General features: G+C 37.8%; 6 protein-coding genes across 9 annotated transcripts; all 6 read right to left on the minus strand.

Annotated features, from left to right (window-relative positions):
• Window positions 1–204: 204 nt before the first annotated feature.
• On the minus strand, window positions 205–1,623 carry LOC108832577 (uncharacterized). Its single transcript, XM_018606047.2, has 5 exons — window positions 1,503–1,623; window positions 1,231–1,419; window positions 990–1,124; window positions 764–910; window positions 205–693 (listed from the first exon to the last, which is right to left on the minus strand). The coding sequence occupies exons 1-5, from the start codon at window positions 1,560–1,562 to the stop codon at window positions 316–318; spliced, it is 909 nt and encodes a 302-aa protein (XP_018461549.1). The 5' UTR covers window positions 1,563–1,623; the 3' UTR covers window positions 205–315.
• A 2,996-nt stretch (window positions 1,624–4,619) lies between these two features.
• On the minus strand, window positions 4,620–6,353 carry LOC108832576 (uncharacterized). Its single transcript, XM_018606046.2, has 5 exons — window positions 6,207–6,353; window positions 5,935–6,123; window positions 5,405–5,539; window positions 5,173–5,319; window positions 4,620–5,109 (listed from the first exon to the last, which is right to left on the minus strand). Exons 1-5 carry the CDS (start codon window positions 6,264–6,266, stop codon window positions 4,732–4,734), a joined length of 909 nt encoding a protein of 302 aa, XP_018461548.1. The 5' UTR covers window positions 6,267–6,353; the 3' UTR covers window positions 4,620–4,731.
• A 437-nt stretch (window positions 6,354–6,790) lies between these two features.
• LOC108832574 (uncharacterized) lies at window positions 6,791–8,658 on the minus strand. 3 transcript variants are annotated; one of them, XM_018606044.2, is made up of 6 exons: window positions 8,372–8,654; window positions 8,112–8,225; window positions 7,857–8,021; window positions 7,648–7,770; window positions 7,429–7,572; window positions 6,791–7,333 (listed from the first exon to the last, which is right to left on the minus strand). In XM_018606044.2, exons 2-6 carry the CDS (start codon window positions 8,181–8,183, stop codon window positions 6,899–6,901), a joined length of 939 nt encoding a protein of 312 aa, XP_018461546.1. In that variant the 5' UTR covers window positions 8,184–8,225; window positions 8,372–8,654; the 3' UTR covers window positions 6,791–6,898. The 3 variants fall into 3 exon arrangements, with proteins under 3 accessions (XP_018461546.1, XP_018461545.1, XP_056852335.1); XM_018606043.2 differs by having other exon boundaries at window positions 8,112–8,654; XM_056996355.1 differs by having other exon boundaries at window positions 7,194–7,333; window positions 7,479–7,572; window positions 8,112–8,658.
• A 993-nt stretch (window positions 8,659–9,651) lies between these two features.
• On the minus strand, window positions 9,652–11,375 carry LOC108832575 (uncharacterized). Its single transcript, XM_056996358.1, has 8 exons — window positions 11,047–11,375; window positions 10,637–10,731; window positions 10,449–10,556; window positions 10,309–10,351; window positions 10,187–10,224; window positions 10,045–10,094; window positions 9,908–9,959; window positions 9,652–9,805 (listed from the first exon to the last, which is right to left on the minus strand). Exons 1-8 carry the CDS (start codon window positions 11,066–11,068, stop codon window positions 9,761–9,763), a joined length of 453 nt encoding a protein of 150 aa, XP_056852338.1. The 5' UTR covers window positions 11,069–11,375; the 3' UTR covers window positions 9,652–9,760.
• A 2,460-nt stretch (window positions 11,376–13,835) lies between these two features.
• LOC130501430 (uncharacterized) lies at window positions 13,836–15,521 on the minus strand. Of its 2 annotated transcripts, none has more exons than XM_056996356.1 (8): window positions 15,288–15,521; window positions 14,938–15,038; window positions 14,744–14,851; window positions 14,619–14,661; window positions 14,500–14,537; window positions 14,359–14,408; window positions 14,203–14,254; window positions 13,836–14,106 (listed from the first exon to the last, which is right to left on the minus strand). In XM_056996356.1, the coding sequence occupies exons 1-8, from the start codon at window positions 15,307–15,309 to the stop codon at window positions 14,062–14,064; spliced, it is 459 nt and encodes a 152-aa protein (XP_056852336.1). In that variant the 5' UTR covers window positions 15,310–15,521; the 3' UTR covers window positions 13,836–14,061. The 2 variants fall into 2 exon arrangements, with proteins under 2 accessions (XP_056852336.1, XP_056852337.1); XM_056996357.1 differs by having other exon boundaries at window positions 15,294–15,475.
• A 1,922-nt stretch (window positions 15,522–17,443) lies between these two features.
• On the minus strand, window positions 17,444–18,379 carry LOC130501429 (F-box protein SKIP22-like). The gene has a single exon (XM_056996354.1). It carries the CDS (start codon window positions 18,377–18,379, stop codon window positions 17,444–17,446), a length of 936 nt encoding a protein of 311 aa, XP_056852334.1.
• Window positions 18,380–18,990: the final 611 nt, after the last annotated feature.

Here is an 18,990-nt window from a genome sequence, read left to right on the forward strand (position 1 = left end):
AAAGAAAAGAAAAAGAGCGTTTATCAAGTCTGACCAAAGGCGCGTAAGTATTCTTTTTGCATCACTAGATGACGTGGCAAAGAAGTCTTTGTTAAAATAAAATATATTCGAAGTGAGATTTTCAAAGATAATGTGACGAGATTTGACAGATGAGAGAGCTGGGCGTGAGATTTTCTTATCAAGCATAATCAAGCATAATCAAGTGTGCAAAGAGAGTTGTGTTGATTAGATTAGAAAGTGGTCAATGTTGATTCACAAGCTGTAAAGTCAAGTTATTCTGGTTAAACAGATTCGTAGTAATTTTTTTAAAAGCTTTTAAAATATTGAATTAGCCTTATTTCTGGAGTGCATCTTTTCTCTAAATTCTTTAAAGTCTTCGGGCAGCTCAACCGTTCGTATACTCTTAGCCGTGTTCTGAAGTGCTTTGAGCAGATTTTTGGAGGTTTTGATGGTGTTCCCACGGATGTACCAAGAAAGCGGCGGTAGATTAAATGGAGGATATAGCCCAAAGTATTGGTTTACTGTCAATTTTGACGCAATCTTTCCTTGGTCACCACTACATTTTTTGTATTCTTCTAGACTTTTTGGTAACCTCTTTTTGCACAATCGTTCTTGATCTATATATATAGGCTCCACTTTAAAGTTGCCTTGGAACACTTTCATGAACATTACTTTCTCTTTCTTATATTTTCCCTGTCAGTAAGCTGAGTTAGGTACAAAACAAAGGTGTTGATTCTTGCGAGAGAAGTTTGAAGCTTTTTACCGTAAGATCTTTTTCGTTTTCTTCCACAATTAGATGTAACGGGATAGGTATAGACGTCAGCGATAAGAAGTCATGAACCACAACTTTCTTCACCTTGATGACCCGCCTCGGACCATCCTCCGTCAAAACCTTTCGTTCTACGTTTTTCTGGATAACAAAAAAAAAATCACATTCTCACATATATTTAATACCACATTGGGATCATATAATGATCAGAAAATAAAACCATAAGGTCGCGCCACTTCTTCTCATCAAAAAACGAACTGCCCCATGCATCAGTCAACCATAAGAAGGTTTGTTGAGGCGCGGCTCCTATGGTCACTTCTAAGTTCATATGGTAAACACCCTTCTTTGTTGTCACCTTCAAATATCAAAATATCAAGAAATTTTAAGGCCATTGTTCTTGATTCTACCAAGGCAAACAGATTTTGGACATTATATTTTGTTTGAAGATTTTTTTTTCTTACCTTGACCTTGGGAGGGGGACTATGCCAGGGATGCTTCTTCTCTTCGTCATACCAAAGTATATGTTCTATCATCTCCTGTTTTTCATCATAAACATATTCTTTCTTCTTCTTGTTAGCAGGAGCATTATAATTAGTGTCTTTCTCTGACACCGACTTAGATTCGACATTTTCAGATCCCTTGGACTCGGCCTACATCAACCAACGGAATAAAAATATGCTTATATATCTATTTGACTTTGTCAGGTACTCTGATTGATGATATATAAGCTGACCTTGAGAAGCTGTTGAGTGTTCTTACTGATCCAGCTACCAAATCCAGGGAATATACCCATTTTCTATTACCTGATGAGAGCAAGAGTCAATGACGATCTAAAACTTGCGTATATATATTATGGTTTGTGGAATGTTAGTTAAAGTATATGTCTATATTCTGCATTTTGAGAGAATGGTGTACGTTAAGTTTATGCATGGTAAAACAATGAAGTGGGAAGCTCAATTCTCGTGATTACATGACGTACAAGCGAGACTTTTCTAAGTAGAGAGAAGACCAAGTTCTCAGTAAAATGAATCAAAACCCACCAAAGTGCATGTTCCTTTTTTTTTGGTAAGTCCATTTTTATGTTATTTTTAATGTTTAATCATTGGTCGGATCTGAAATATAAAATACCCATAAACATTTTGAAGTTAATTGTAATAAAACAGATAAGTAGACTGGCACTGCTTGAATCAACAATAAGTTGTCAGATATTTTAGGGTTACAAGCTTTACATACGGAAATCAGTAAAGTTGGCTATTACGATTGTAGATCGAGAGAGAGAGAGATGAGAAGAGAAGATAGAGTTTGTTACAAATGAAAAGATATTTTCTCATTAGTTTGAATCACTGTACAATGTCTCTAATATATACAATTGAAACTAAACCAAAATTGAGGTAAACCGGCGAAAGGAAACCGAGTTTAACCATTTCTAATTTACTCTTCAATAGGCCCCCTCAAGATGTGCAGAAGATATTACGAATGCACATCTTGGATTTAAGATGTTCAAACTGATGAGGAAACAGAGGTTTAGTGAGTATATCGGCAACCTGATCCTCAGTTCGAACATGTAAAGTCTTGAGCAAACCCTTATCAATCTTCTCACGAACTGTATGACAATCGAGCTCAATATGTTTTGTTCTTTCGTGGAAGACCGGGTTCGTTGCAATGTATATTGCAGCTGTACTATCAGAGAAGAGTACAGGTACAGAGACAGAGGTAACTCGCAACTCCCGAAGAAGAATACATAACCACATCATCTCGCAAGAAGCCAGTGCTAAAGCTCTGTACTCAGCTTCAGCGGATGAACGTGAGACAGTTGCTTGCTTCTTCGAACGCCAAGATATCAGAGAATCACCAACAAACATTGTGAAACCAGTCGTTGATCTTCGACTGTCCACACAAGCTGCCCAATCCGCATCCGCAAAGCCTTTCAAAGTTAGATCAGAGTGAGCAGAGTAGAATAAACCCTGACCAACAGTACCTTTAATATACTGTAACACTTTGTAGACTGCACGAAGATGAGAAGTTCGAGGAGCAGCAGAGAACTGACATAACTTGTTCACAGCAAATGTTATATCCGGTCTTGTGATCGTTAAATACATTAAACGACCAACAATCCTTCTGTACATTTCTCTGTCTTCAATCAAATCACCATCTACTTTTGATAGCTTCAAATTAGGCGTCATTGGAACAGAGGAGGGCTTACAATCAAGCATTCCTGTAGACATGAGAAGCTCCAAGGCATACTTCCTTTGACATAATGAAATGCCCTTAGAAGTCCTTGAAATTTCCAAGCCTAAGAAATACTTCAGAGTTCCAAGATCACGCAATTTGAAGAACTTTTTAAGATCCGCAGTAAGCGTAGTAGCAACCTCATCATTTGTACTTGCAATGACAATGTCATCTACATAAACCAGTATAGCCACAAAGTCATTATCAGTTTGTCTCACAAACAGAGTGTGATCTCCATGAGCTTTATGAAAACCAAGCTGAAACAACGATGCAGAAAACTTCTTAAACCACTGCCTTGATGCTTGTTTGAGCCCATAAATTGACTTCTTCAATTTACAAACAGCACGAGAGCGAGGCATGAACTTGTGTCTGTGCTTCGGAGAAGTAGAGCCATAACAGAAACAACCGAATGTACGAAGTTGATCATAAGCTGGAGCTTTGCCCATAAGAACCTCATATGGAGATTTGTTTGAAAGCATGGGAGATGGAGTTCTATTGATGAGGAAAGCAGCAGTAAGAACACAATCTCCCCAATACTGAAGATCAACCTGAGATTGAAACATCAAAGCTCTAGCAACGTTGAGCAAGTGTTGATGTTTCCTCTCCACTACAGAATTCTGTTCAGGCGTTTCAGGACAAGAAAGATAAGAAATGATCCCTTTCTTCTTGAATAATTCTGTAAAACTCAACTCCGGTGCATTATCTCGTCTTACTGCTTTGATCTTTGTATTGTACTGAGTTTCCATTTGAGTAATATAATCCGGGAAGATGTGGAGAACATCACTTTTGGTGCGTAATAAGTAAATCCATGTTGCTCTTGAATGATCATCAACAATGGTGAGAAAATACTTATAACCTTCCAAAGTTTCCACAGAAAACGGTCCCCAAATGTCAATATGAAGCAATTGAAAACTCGTAATACAAATATTATTCTGAGAAGAGTAAGACAATTTCTTCTGTTTGGTGAGATGACACACATCACAATGTGCAGAGCCTTTATTCTTGTGCTGAGTAGTACCAAGAGCTTTAGAGATAGTATCCAATCTTGTATAAGAAGGATGGCCAAGCCTCTTGTGCCATAGACTGATATCCACCACTGCATTTATCTTCATTGGTGAACTCTGAACATCAAGCACATAGAGGTTAGCAACACGTCTACCCTGTCCAATCGTCCAGCCCTTGATAGGATCCTGGATGATACAAGAAGACACATCAAAGACAACCCGTGAGCCAATATCACTTGTCAAAGAGCTGATACTGAGTAGGTTGAGCCGAAATTCAGGAATATGCAAGACGTTATGGAGAGTAATGTGTTCATTAAGTTGAACAATTCCAACTCCACTGATCTTGACAGTCATACCATTCGGAAGATTCACTTTACTTGTCGTTGAGGAATCAACCGAGGTAAACATATTTCTATCATGACACACATGACACACATTAAAGTTGGATTTATTTTATATATTAAACACTCCTTATCTAATTTTCTAATGTGAAATTTAGTTTGATATTTTACATCGTCTAGGTGGTGATAAAAAAGAGCTGGAGAGGTTTTTAGCTAGTCACGGTTTCGACAGATCAGAGAGCTGGGTGTGAGATTTTCTTATCAAGCATAATCAAGTGTGCAAAGAGAGTTGTGTTGATTAGATTAGAAAGTGGTCAATGATGATTCACAAGCTGTAAAGTCAAGTTATTCTGATTAAACAGATTCGTTGTAATTTGTTTAAAAGCATTTAAAATATTGAATTAGCCTTATTCCTGGAGTTCATCTTTGCTCTAAGTTCTTTATACTCTTCGGGCAGATCAACCGTTCGTATACTCTTAGCCGTGTTCTGAAGTGCTTTGAGCAGATTTTTGGAGGTTTTGATGGTGTTCCCACGGATGTACCAAGAAAGCGGCGGTAGATTAAATGGAGGATATAGCTCAAAGTATTGGTTTACTGTCAATTTTGACGCAATCTTTCCTTGGCCACCACTACATTCTTTATATTCTTCTCGACTTTTTGGTAACCTCTTTTTGCACAATCGTTCTTGATCTATATATATAGGCTCCACTTTAAAGTTGCCTTGGAACACTTTCATCAACATTACTTTCTCTTTCTTATACTTTCCCTGTCAGTAAGCTGAGTTAGGTACAAAACAAAGGTGTTGATTCTTGCGAGAGAAGCTTTTTACCGTAAGATCTTTTTCGTTTTCTTCCACAATTAGATGTAACGGGATAGGTATAGACGTCAGCGATAAGAAGTCATGAACCACAATTTTCTTCACCTTGATGACCCGCCTCGGACCATCCTCCGTCAAAACCTTTCGTTTTACGTTTTTCTTGATAACAAAAAAAATCACATTCTCATGTATTGCTATATATTTAATACCACATTGGAATCATATAATGATCAGAAAAGAAAACCATAAGGTCGCGCCACTTCTTCTCATCCAAAAACGAACTGCCCCATGGATCAGTCAACCATAAGAAGGTTTTTTCAGGCGCCGCTCCTATGGTCACTTCTAAGTTCATATGGTAAACACCCTTCTTTGTTGTCACCTTCAAAGATCAAAATATTAAAAAAATTTAAGGATATTGTTCTTGATTCTACCAAGGCAAACAGATTTTGTGTTAAGCTAGATGAGATTCACACTTAAAATCAATCGGTGATTAGTGGAGAGGCTCATTTATCTTATATATTACTAAGAAAAATGTTCGGGGAATGATCGATGGGCCAACTTTGGGCCAGATCGATGTGGATCGAGTTGGACTGCGTGGATCGGACTCTGATAGCATGTTAAGCTAGATGGGTTTCACACTTAAAACCAATTGGTAATTAGTGGAGATGCTCATCTATCTTATATATTACTAAGAATCACTTCCAACTACCTATGTGGAACACTTTGTGTCTAATATTTTGGACATTATATTTTGTTTGGAAATTTTTTTCTTACCTTGACATTGGGAGGGGGACTATGCCAAGGATGCTTCTTCTCTTCGTCATACCAAAGTATATGTTCTATCATCTCCTGTTTTTCATCATAAACATATTCTTTCTTCTTCTTGTTAGCAGGAGCATTATAATTAGTGTCTTTCTCTGACACCGACTTAGATTCGACATTTTCAGATCCCTTGGACTCGGCCTACATCAACCAACGGAATAAAAATATGCTTATATATCTATTTGACTTTGTCAGGTACTCTGATTGATGATATATAAGCTGACCTTGAGAAGCTGTTGAGTGTTCTTACTGATCCAGCTACCAAATCCAGGGAATATACCCATTTTCTATTACCTGATGAGAGCAAGAGTCAATGACGATCTATTACCAGGGAATATACCCATTTTATGGTTTGTGGAATGTTAGTTAAAGTATATGTCTATATTCTGCATTTTGAGAGAATGGTGTACGTTAAGTTTATGCATGGTAAAACAATGAAGTGGGAAGCTCAATTCTCGTGATTACATGACGTACAAGCGAGACTTTTCTAAGTAGAGAGAAGACCAAGTTCTCAGTAAAATGAATCAAAACCCACCAAAGTGCATGTTCCTTTTTTTTTGGTAAGTCCATTTTTTATTTTATTTTTAATGTTTAATCATTGGTCGGATCTGAAATATAAAATACCCATAAACATTTTGAAGTTAATTGTAATAAAACAGATAAGTAGACTGGCACTGCTTGAATCAACAATAAGTTGTCAGATATTTTAGGGTTACAAGCTTTACATACGGAAATCAGTGAAGTTGGCAGCTTCATTCTCGTGAGTTCTTGACATACAAGCAAGCGAGACCTAACTAAGGAGAGAATATTAGTTTTGGAACCATAACCCGGATTTAAGCATTAATCACAGAGTCATGAGTAAATAGTTTATAACCATCAATAAAGTTTAAAATCACAATCACATTAATTACATCATTCACCGATTCGTATATCTCATCCCGTTACTTCTCCTACGTGATCTCCATCTCTCCTTTATGTACTCATCTTTGCTCTTCTCCAATACAACGCCGTTTTCTCCTTTATCATCATCTTGTCCTCCTCCTCCTCCTCCTCCTCGGATCCTAGCAGCTTCCGCGAGGAGATCCTCAATCATACTCTCTGTGGTTTTAATAGTAATCCCGCGAATGTACCAAGAAAGTGGAGGTGGAGTAAGTATAGCAGAAGGCTGAAACATCTGATCCATTGTCACCTTCGACCCTATCCTTCCTCGTCCGTTGCTGCAAGTATCATATTCTTCTCGAGTTTTTGGTTTCATGCGGTCACACAAATGTCCGTCTATAAACAATGGCTCTACTCTCCAACAACCCTCAAATACTTTCATGAACATTGTTTTCTCTTGCTTATATTTTGACTGCCCTCAGTAAGAAATAAAAAAAATGATTTGAAGTGTGGTGAAGACAGAACAAACATATTGATTCTTGTAAGGAAGATTAATATATATCTTACGGTAAGATTTTTTCGGTTTTCTTGAACAATTAGATGTACAGGAAAAGTACCAGACCACCAAAGGAACTTCCAGGCCGCAGCTTGCTTCACCTCGACGGTTTGCATTGGTCCTTCCTCCATCAAAACTTTTCTTGATATGCATTCCTGATTAGAATTAATTAAAATATTTCTATTTTACTAAATTCAAACCATACAAGACAGAGACCATGCAAGAAGCACCTTGATGTTCTTGAAGTATCTTTTGTTGTCTGGATGCGTGAAAATGTTGTAGACTGATTCAGGAGGCAGTCCCACGTTAACTTCTATATTCAAATGACAAAAAGAACCGTTTTGTGTTTTCACCTGCAAAAAATATCAACTTTTTGTTTGAATACTACCTACTCTATGTTTTGAGATGTTTTTCTTTTTTTTTTTGGTTATGAACATACCTGAACCTTCGGAGGTTGATCAATCCATGAAGGATTAGTTCTCCAAGCTTGTAATTGCTTCTCTAACTTCTCATATCTATGGTTATCATGAGTAGTCTCTTTCTCTGCCTTGAGACTCTTAACCAAGTTTTGCTCTTTGACATTCCTTAATCTCTTGAACTCAGCCTATAACAACAAAAACAATAGCACATAAAACATGATCCAACTATGTTCTATATTTGATTAAGCTTCTAGAGATGTTAATGAAAGTTTAACCTTAAGAGGCTCTCGAATAGTCTGATTAATCCAGACCACAAATCCAGGAAACACATCCTTATTTTCAAACATATTGAATAACACTAACACTGGTCTTCTACTCTGATCTTGAAACTTCAGAGCCACCCAAAACAGAGCAAGATGAAAAATGACAAGATCAAGGGAAATAGAAAGTCAACGATACCATATGGTCTGAGGGAGACAGCCTATACAGAAGGTTAAGTAGTTAATTAAGAAAGATGATTAGTATTTAATAATACGGATTAGTTGTGTGGAGGTTGAGTGAGCAAGTTCTCTTCTCGTGAGCTCCTCTTTCGACGTTAAAGCATGTGCGCAAAATCGGCTGGACATTGCTTTCGAGTCGTGTTTCTCGCTAGCCGTAACCGGTCCCGTGAAGCCCCTAACTAGTATCCACTGCAACCCGATCAGAACTGGACTCTGTTTTGCAATTCAAACCTAATCATTGATCTTTCCTTTTTTATTTTTTTCTTCATTAATTAAAAAATCAAGTGCGCAAAAGAGTCCAAAATGTAAAGATGTCTTTGTTGAATAAAAGAAGGGAATTTAACGCTCTGTTATTTATTAAAAGGTGTCGGTCAAACAGCGACGGAAACTTCCAGGCATCCAGTAATTAATGGGCCTATAAGCCGATTGTGATTAGTGGTGGGTTATTACTTTAGAATAGAGTCAGTCTACATATTTCGTTTTGGGCAGCTTCGAGTAACAGGCTGCTTAGGCGCTTAGTGATGTATATCACTAACCGGGGCTTCTATCTCAGTTGGTAAAGGGTTCACAGCTGTGAGTTCCATCACCTGGGTTCGAATCCCGGCCACTGGGGAATTAACATTCCGGCCAGGGACAGAGGACCGACATGTGGCAACACGTGACTAGTCTGGACCACTTCTGTGGGACCAGGATACCTCTGTATAATTCAAAAAAAAAAAAGTGATGTATATCAGTATATGTCATCATGGGGTGAACGTACATGTTTATGTACCCGCAAAGGAATAACGCAGTTTGTAGCTTGATTTTCATTAGTTCTTGACGTTAGAGGCGAGTTTTACATGAAGACAGAGTAGATAGTATTTTTTTTTTTTGTTCAACCAGATTCATTAGAAATTAAAAGATGAGTTTAGCCCGTGGGCCGGCCCAATACAGAAACTGGGTATCTGAGAATGGATTTGGCAAGCCTATCAGCTCGCCCATTCTCAGTCCGAGGAAGAAAAGTGAAAAACAAGTCAGAAAACGAAGAAGAAGACGCTTCGATATCCTTCAGGATTCCGTAGATCTCTTTCTCAAATCGTTTGTCTGTGATGGCCCTGATTAGGGTTTGATTGTCTAATAATAAAACCACATTCTGTAATCATTTCCGTAGACAGGTCCAGCAAAAATGAAGGATTAAAATCATTTCTTCTTTCTCTTTGTTTCAAACTCTGATAGAGTTTCTATCTTATTTATATACAAAAAAGGAGTCATTTTATATGACTCGAGGAAACTTGTAAAACCGTTCAATCAAAGAATGGAACAACCAAAAGGGTTTATCATCTGTCCATAACGTTTTCTAAGAGAGAGAAGAAAAATATGTAATGCGAAGAGAGTGGTGGTGCATATGCTTCCTTCAAGATGGAGCACAAAATCAATCCTTGCCTTTATGGATCACTGCTCGTCGTCAAGCTCTTGATATGTTCTTCTAGCTGCAACCAATTCAGAGAACCATCATATATAAACGGTAACGGTAATCTAGTAAAACAAAGAAGACCATGGTGATGATGATGAATGTACAACATTCACAATACCTGAGCGTTTAGTTTCTTCTGAATCTCAACCTCCTCTTCAAGCTTCTGCACACTGCATCATTTGAAACCATTGGAACAATCACTCAATCATTTGTTTCCCACTTTTTTCTCGAAAATGGTGGTTTATCTTTTATTACCTCTGCTCCAAGAAAAGAACCTGAGAAGATAGAGCAGCCTCCCTTGCAATCTGTTAATTTTAAAAGGCTCTTATTCATATCCTTCACACTACTTTCCTCTCTATGCATATGTCATAAGCAAAATGAGAATCTAAAACACAACCTGCTCGCTTTCGGTAATTACGTTTGCATTTGTGGCTTCTGTTAAAAAAAAATGAAGATCTATAGTCAATGAAACAGAGAAGATGCAAGAAAATATGCTCAACAGAAGAACATAAAACTTACGAGCAGTTGGATGATAGAGCTGAATCAATCCGCTTAGCCTCTCCTGCCAAAAGCACATAAAAGATAGTACTGTACAACAAACGTAGACCAAGAAAATAGAAATTGAAACAACGAACATGCATGGGAGTGGGCAATTATACCCTCAGGATGTCGTTGTTGAGCAGGAGATTCTGTAACGATGGGAGGATCAGAGCAGCATCGCTAGACAAAGGATTCACAGCACCACTAGCAGCAGCAGCTTCGTCTCCCTGAAGAAACAAACTCTAATCAAACTTCAACAGTCGTTGTAATTTACGAAACTAAACTTCCATCTAAATCTTTAGAGTACCGAGTCGTTTTTTTCAAGTGACTCTTCTCCTTCAGGAATCTCGTCATCTTTCTCAACCGGAGGCGATCTTGTTTCCGATGGACCCGACATTTTGCCTAATAATCACAAAAAGACGAGAAAGCTTAATCCGATCGATCAAAATACTACTTCAAATCTCCATACGCAGTAACCTTAAGCAACGCAATGAAAGTTCATGTAAAGTAAACCTCCACTATAATACTAACGCAAAAGACAGAGACGAACAATCGTACTAGCTTATCCGATCTCCCAAGAAAACGGAAGTTCATTGCGTTCCTAAATCTATATCTACCGATTGTAAACGATACATCGACCAAACGAGCGAGTTACGATCAGGCGATACGGCCAGGAAGAAAACGATGTACGAAGGACCGTAAAATAAGAAATCGAACCGTTATTTTCTTCACTTGTCATTGCGATCAGTCGGAGAGAGAATCTGGAGCCGGCGACGGAGAGAGAAGTGGAAGACGGTGGAGGAGGATGAAGTCGGTTAACGAATCGCCTTCGTCGAAGAGAATCTCTCTCTATCTCTCTCTGTCTCTGGGAGTTTCGTGGAGAGACTAAAAGAGTTAGTTACACTCGCGGACTTTATAGAACCTCCAAAAAGTTTGTTACGCGAGCGGACTTCTACTTAACCTTTAATTTTGGTTTTTAGCGGACTTTGAAATCCGAAATTTCAATTGTGAATTTACCTCTAATGATTCTCATACTTATGGAGGGGAAAAACAATTACAATGCTCACCTTGCATCTTTCAGTTCTAGATTATAGCCACTAGTATCACATTTAATTTTGAAAATTGTTAGTATACATCTCGGATACAGTTAGATTTAACATTTTTTAGGTCTATTGGAGTCAGCCAGAAAAACAACAAATTAGATTCCGTGCATGGAAAGAAAGAACCGTTGTACATTTTATATCTATTTAATATAGAGTTTTTGAGGAAGAAGACAATAACGATACTTCTAGGAAAACGTATTATTTACTTCATTGATCAATCTCATTGCATATAAATCTAGTGAAATTGTCTCTCCAAAACAGTATGTTACTTTTTCAATAAGTTAGGTCTGTCAACTTTCATGGTTCATTCTCTTTAGCCGATAAACGATGCCCATATATGTTTTTTTTTGTCACGGAATTGCTTCATTAAGGCTTTGAAAAAGCCCAGCCCAAATAAAATTCATTACACAACAGAGTTCCTGAGAAAGGCTTTTGCCAAAGCATCGGCCTCCTCAACTTTCTCTCTAGGAATATGAAAAAAACGAGTCGAAACAAAAGCAGCAGATAAATTGTGGATGTCTTTGATGATTCCCAGCAATTCTTTCCTCTGTGTCTTGTCGGTGATTGCTCCAATGAGCGTTAGATTGTCTGAGCCTATCCAAAGGTTCTCGATTCCTTGATCTGCCGCCAGAAAAAGCCCCTCCCTGAGAGCCAGAGCCTCCGCAATCAGAGGCGAATTGACAAAGTTTTGGATTGAAGCCCCTTTTCTTATGGTTGTGCCAGATTCTCCGATTTGCACCCATGCAAGGCCCGCTCTGAGTCGATTTGCATCCCACGCCGCATCTGTCAACCAGACAGAGATTTGCCGATTTGCCTTCGGGATTTCTCTCAGCCTATCCATCTGATTCCTCAAGTAAGTTGTCTGAACTTTTTCACTTGGGAGTTGCGCTTCATTCCACTCCTTAGCTAATGCGATACCTGTTGTTGCGATCTCTACAGGTTGCTTGCCTACTCCTTCAAAGATGAGTGAGTTTCGATCTTTCCAAATCGACCAACAGACCCACGGGATGATTGTATTCGAGACACCAGAAGGCGGTAGACATGTGGCTGAGCGGAAACGGACCATCGCTGATTTAAAAGTATCGGTGGCAGCTAGGTGAACTGCTTCTCTCAAGGGAATCTTGCTCCAGACCTCCTTCGCAAAAGGACAGAGGAAGAAGGTATGCATCTTTGATTCCACACTCTTACATCTAGGACATAGAACATCTGAAGTAACTCCCCTTCGTTGCAGGTTTTCCCCCAATGGTAGAGCGTCTTGTACGATGGACCACATAAACAGTTTCATCTTGGGGGAGCAGCGAGGTGACCATATGTCTTTAATCCAATCAAACTCGTCATTTGGTTGCATCACTCTGCGTTCTCTTGAAGGAGTAGCCCATATATGTAAACAACTGGACCTTCATAGAAATAATGGCCCACGGGCCTTCTTCTCTTCAGTGATGTAAAGTGAGGAGTCTACTAATTCATTTCCTTTTTCTTTCGATTGTACTTCTATATTTAATCATCTTAAATCTTCCAACATATAGTACAAACTAGGATGTTACAATTTTATATATAAAAATCCAAATTATACAAAAATCAAAGTTTGAGAACATCTTTTTCCTTGAGCACACTAAAAATATCTCAGACAACAAAATACAATTACTTAAATTAATTTTAAAATTTAAAACTTAACCAATCTTTTTTTTTAACTCTGGATAATTATGCTATTACAAACTATGAGAACGTTACAGACGATTTTACAGCCGACAATTCTACCCGTCATTGACTGCATCACCTCACCTGAACCACCCTATCGTATCCATGCCTGACGGTACTCCTTGCGCCATGCTGCATAACCTCTTGTAAGCTTTTTCTCCCTTAATTCGCATAATTTCGTATTCACTGGGACTCGAAACCCAGACCTCCTGGTGTAGAAGCATTAATAAACCTTTAACCAATCTATAAAAGACAAAATGTGTTGTAGAATTCTCATGATTTTTAAAAAATTCTCACCTAAAATTTCCATCTCATTCTTTTTTGGGAAAATCTGGAGAAATACACTCAAATAAGATTATAATTTGAAAATTACATCATTATTTAATATTTGAAAAATACACACACATATATATAAATTTACCAAATTACAATTTGAAAATACACACATTATTATTTCTAGTAACATTTCCATGGAAAAAAAACAATTCCATGGAAATATTCTATACCACTCCTACACCGCCAACACTTGATTATTCTTATTTTCTTTTTTGTTCAAACACTTCTTTTTATATAACGCAAAGGAAAAAGGGTTCTTACTTTATGTATTTGTTGCAACTTTGTTAAAAACAGCCTAAGTGACTTATAGAATAATAAATCTCTAATCAGTTACGTAGACATGTCAAGCAAAAATGAAGGATCTTCCTCTTTGTTTCAAACTCTGATAGAGTATCAGTATTATTTATATATACAAAACAGGGAGTCATTTTATATGACTAGAGGAAACTCGTAACTGTTCAATCAATCAATGGACCAACCACAGCAGTTTATCTGTCCATAACGTTTTCTAAGAGAGAGAGAAAAAAAAGATGTAATGCAAAGAGAGTGGTGCATATGCCTCCTTCAAGATGGAGCGCAAAGTCAAATCCTGCCTTTATGGATCACTGCTGTTCGTCAAGCTCTTAAGCTGTTCTTCTAGCTGCAACCATTTCAGGAACCATCATCATATAAACGGTCATCACTGATGATGAATGGTGGGTGTGAGTTGTGACTGCATGTACAACATTCACAATACCTCAGCGTTTAGTTTCTTCTGAGTCTCAATCTCCTCTTCAAGCTCCTGCACCCTGCAAGCATTTGAAACCATGGGAAACAATCAATCAAATCTGTTTCCCACTTTTTGAAGTAACGTAAAGAACAATCTCGAAAATGGTGTTTTAGCTTTTATTACCTCTGCTCCAAGAAATGAACCTGAGAAGCTAGAGCAGCCTCCCTTGCAATCTGTTTATTTTAAAAGGCTCTTATTCATATCCTCACACCAACTTCCTCTCTATGCGTTTGTCATTAGCAAAAATGAGAAGCAAAACACAACCTGCTCACTTTCCGCATTCACGTTTGCATTTGTGTCTTCTGTTAAAAAAACGAAGATCTATAGTCAATGAAACAGAGCAGATGCAATAAAATAAGCTCACAGAAGGACATAAAACATACCAACAGCTGGAGCATAGAGTTGAACCAATCCGGTTAGCCTCTCCTGCCAAATTAAGCACATAAAAGATAGTGTACAAATCACACCAAGAAGATGAATATAGAAAGCTATGAGTGGGCAATTATACCCTCTGGATGTCATTGTTGCGCAAGAGGTTCTGTAGCATTGGGAGGATCTGAGCAGCATCGCTAGCCAAAGGATTCACATCACTAGCAGCAGCAGCTTCTTCTTCGCTCTGAAGAAACAAACTCTAATCAAACTTGAACAAGTCATTGCAAAAATTAACAAAACTAAAAGATTCATCAAATCTTTAGATTTTACCGAGACGTTTTCATCGGTTGAGTTTCGTTCAACAACATCATCGCCAACATTCTCAGGAATCGTCGCCAGAGGCGATCTTGTTTGCGATGAACTCATCTTGCCTAAATCAATCAATGCAGAGAATCACAAGACGAGAAGCTTAATCCGATCGGAAACACTACGTACTCAATCTCCATACGCAGTAACCTCCACCTAATACTAACGCAAGACAGAGACGACTATGGTGCGAGCTTAATCCGATTCCTAAGATCGATCAACTACGAGAACATCTATAAACCAACGAATCCAGCGAGAGTTACGATCAGAGATCAGGCTAAGAAAGAAAGCGATCGTAAAATAAGAAATCGAACCGTTACTTCCTTCACTTGTCATTGCGATCAGTCGGAGAGTGAATCTGGACGCGGTGAGCGAGCGCGACGGAGAGAGAAGTGGAAGACGGTGGAGGAGGATGGAGTCCGTTAACGAATCGCCTTCGTCGAAGAGAATCTCTCTTCTCTCTCTCTGGGACTTTGTGAAGAGACTGAAAAAGTTAGTTACACTCGCGGACTTTATAGAACCTCCAAAAAGTTTGTTACGCGAGCGGACTTCAAAAAGTTAGTTACACTCGCGGTCAATTGTGTTTTGTTGATTTACTGCTAATTATCGTAATTAATAAATTATTATTCGAATACTTCATTAGATAATGGAGCAAAAAAAAAAAGATTTCAATATCAACATTCCTCACCTTGCATCTCCTATACAATTAGATTCAACATTTTTACGTCTATTGGACTCAAGCCAAAGGAAACAAAAAAAAAGAGATGATACTTGACGAGTCCTTTTATCGTTCCTTGCGTAGAAAGAAAGAAAGAAAGAACCGGTGGACTCTTATTATTAAAAAGAAGTTAAGAGTGGATATTTTGGGAGTGCTTGGCAGTTGCCATTTACATTTTAAAGACTTTATTAACTTTAGTTTTTTTGTCTCATTTTATAAAATGTTTTACAATTTTAATTATTGTTCCATTTTATTTGATTTTCAAGTTTTAATGTATATTTTATATTTATTTATCATGTATGACCACTAATACTATGCAATGTGTGTTTGTTATTAGTTAAAATATTTTAGTTAAATATTAAATAATCTTATTTTTTAAAAATATATGTTTCTTAAAGGACAATTCACCTAAAGAGTACAAATATAGTTTTATCATAAAAATAATACAAAATAGAAAAATGACTAAAAATAATAATATATAGCATGTTATAAAAAATTAAAAAGACAAGAAAATATATTTAATGAATAATATATTACTAACCATTTACTATTAGGGGTATATGTTTTTAATTGTATCTTTTAGCGACTTGCTATTTTATATTTTTGTGTGTTATTTTCAAAATAAAACATGCTTTACTGTCTTAAGATACTTATATTTGGACGTTTTAGGGAGAAAAAAAAACCAACAAATTTTAGCAAAAAAAAAAAACAAAAGAAAAAAGAAAACTAAACCCGAGCCATAACCATGTTTACCCAAACCAAATATGTTGGAAACAGGAAACCAACAATTTTGAAGACAAAATAGAGAGGTGAATTCTTCATAATCTCAGCGAGGAAGAAGAACAAAAGGTTTAGGAAACTGATGATTTTGTGGCTTAGATAAATGTGTGTCCTTAGTCTCTAGTTTTTGTGTTGCTCCGTCTTGTTTTTATTCTTTTTGCCAAGATGGTTCAAAAACTTAGTTGATTCTTTTGTAAGATCTTCTTTCATATAAAATATTTACAGTTTGGCAAAAAAAAAAGTATATGTTACTTTCTCAATAAATTAGGTCTGTCAACTTTCATGTTTCATTCTCTTTAACCAATAAACGAAAGCCCTTATATAAACAGTTGGACCTTCTTATAAGTAATGGCTCACAAGTGATGGCCCACTGGCCTTGTTCTCTTCAGTATTGTAAAGTAAAAATAGAGTATTTGTAGAGTAAAAACAGAATAAATATTGAATGATTGAATAGAAAAGAAAAAATAAAAAAGAAAAAATGATATGATATGAAATATTTTTAAATGTAAAATATAAGGTGTTGAATTTACAAAACATACCATTGCAGATGGTATTACAGATATTATAATGTGTGACACATAAACAGCCATTTCCAGTGTATCTGTATTTGCCACATAAAAAATCCAATCGATAGTTTGATTACTACTATTAGATTTAGACCCCCTTAAAACACTACCACTCCTAAGAATACGAATCCCTAAGAGCAAGCCCATCAGTTCTCTTGTGAAAGACTGCCAACCAAATATTAAGAAAACTATAAAGCTACATGGAATGTGCAACATCAGTTGGTCGCAAAAGTTACAAAAAGCCTTTAAACCAAAAAAAAAAAAAAATGTTACACTTGCGCTTGCGCAAGCCAACGAATCCCAACATTATTTTACATCAGGAAGACGAGGTAATAGGTTCTCAAAACATATAAAATCTAAACGCAACATCCCAAACATGAGCTTTGACATTTGTGAACTAAAATAGCTAGTTGCCTCCTCCAAGATTACATCCGGGACTAAAACAACGTCGGCCAAGCCTCTGTAGTCCCCGGTGTATACCAACGGAACCATTCAAGTGATCCCGAGGAAAACAAGTGCTATGGAGCATATGGTATATACTCATGGCCATGTCAACGTCCGTCAAAGTTTCTCGTTCGTGTTGTACAACTGGGGACAGTTTCTGTCGGTAGTGCACCCAAAAACAAGCAAACTTCGCCTTCCAATCAACAACCTCGCCCCTGTCTCCACTCCCAAGAAGAAGATGCCTAGCTTCTTCCCATATTTTCCGTCTCCACAAGTCGTTACCCGATGCCATACGCCGAGTCTCTCTGCAAACGCAAGCCATCTTCGCAAGGCTCGCTCCCGTAAGGGACTCCACAATCTTCACCTTGAGCTCCGTTGGTAGGCTCGTAAAGCACGGTGGAAGTTCCAAGCCGGACTTATCGCAAAGACCAATCAACAACGGAGTAACAAGACCGTCTTTCACCGTCCTCCACCACATGAACACCTCACGGTTAGAGCCTTCTTTGCCACCAGACTTCAGAGTATCCTTATCAAGACAAACTCTACGCACGTTCCCATCTAGAGACCCGTAAACGACAACCCGATCGCTTAAGCTCTGAAACGTCACGGTGACAGTAACAGACTCGGCTACCTCAGGCAGAGTATACCTAAGGGATACAGAAAGCAACTCTTTCGAAAAGCTGAGCTTATCATCAGGATCGAACAGAACGAATCCAGATTCTAACATCACGGCGTGAACAGATGTAGCTAACGTCGTTAACTCACTGTCATCATCACTCGGAGTTAAGGCTTGATGTGCCTCAGCGGAAGCAGATCTTACGAATGGGAACTTCTTGAGTATTGATTCGATCATTTGGAACTCTTCTTCGAGAGAGGTTGTACCGAACACTTCATTCATTTTGAAACTAAGCAAGCTAAGATCGGAGAGAGACGGAAGAATGAATCAGAGAGGAAATAAACAAGAAGGAGATAAGTTCGAATCAGAAGATTAACGGTTCCTGATTCCTAGGGTGAAACAACAAAGATGATGATCTATTGGCGGTTATTGCGGAACAGCATTATGGCGGTTAAATATTTATATGGGCCGTGTTTGAGGTATAAAACGACACAGTTTCACATTTAAATACACAGAACGAGACATAGAGGTACACAATCGGTTCGGTTCGATCAACTTTTTTTTTTTTTTTTTTGGATAAAGGGCTTGCTATCAACTCTTATCTTTTAGCATGAAATTTAGTTGTATTCAGATATTCTTAAAATTTGATTCGGATTTGGTTGAGCTTCCTCAAATTTGATTATATCAACACATCGCAAATCCGACTAAACCTATTTTAAATTTAAGCATGGTTCTAATTCAGATTTTGAATATCCAGTTTTCATCTTTCCACCTCCCCGTAACTCTCTCTCAAGCCAACAAACTAATTCTAATCTTTCACCGGCGTCCGGCGGCGCGTCCGAGCGCGTGCCGACGCCGGTGGCCCTCCTCATCCCTTACTTGTCTTCTCTTTG

The sequence above is a fragment of the Raphanus sativus genome, unplaced genomic scaffold (genome assembly GCF_000801105.2).
Source record: "Raphanus sativus cultivar WK10039 unplaced genomic scaffold, ASM80110v3 Scaffold0195, whole genome shotgun sequence".
Classification (NCBI taxonomy): Eukaryota; Viridiplantae; Streptophyta; class Magnoliopsida; order Brassicales; family Brassicaceae; genus Raphanus; species Raphanus sativus.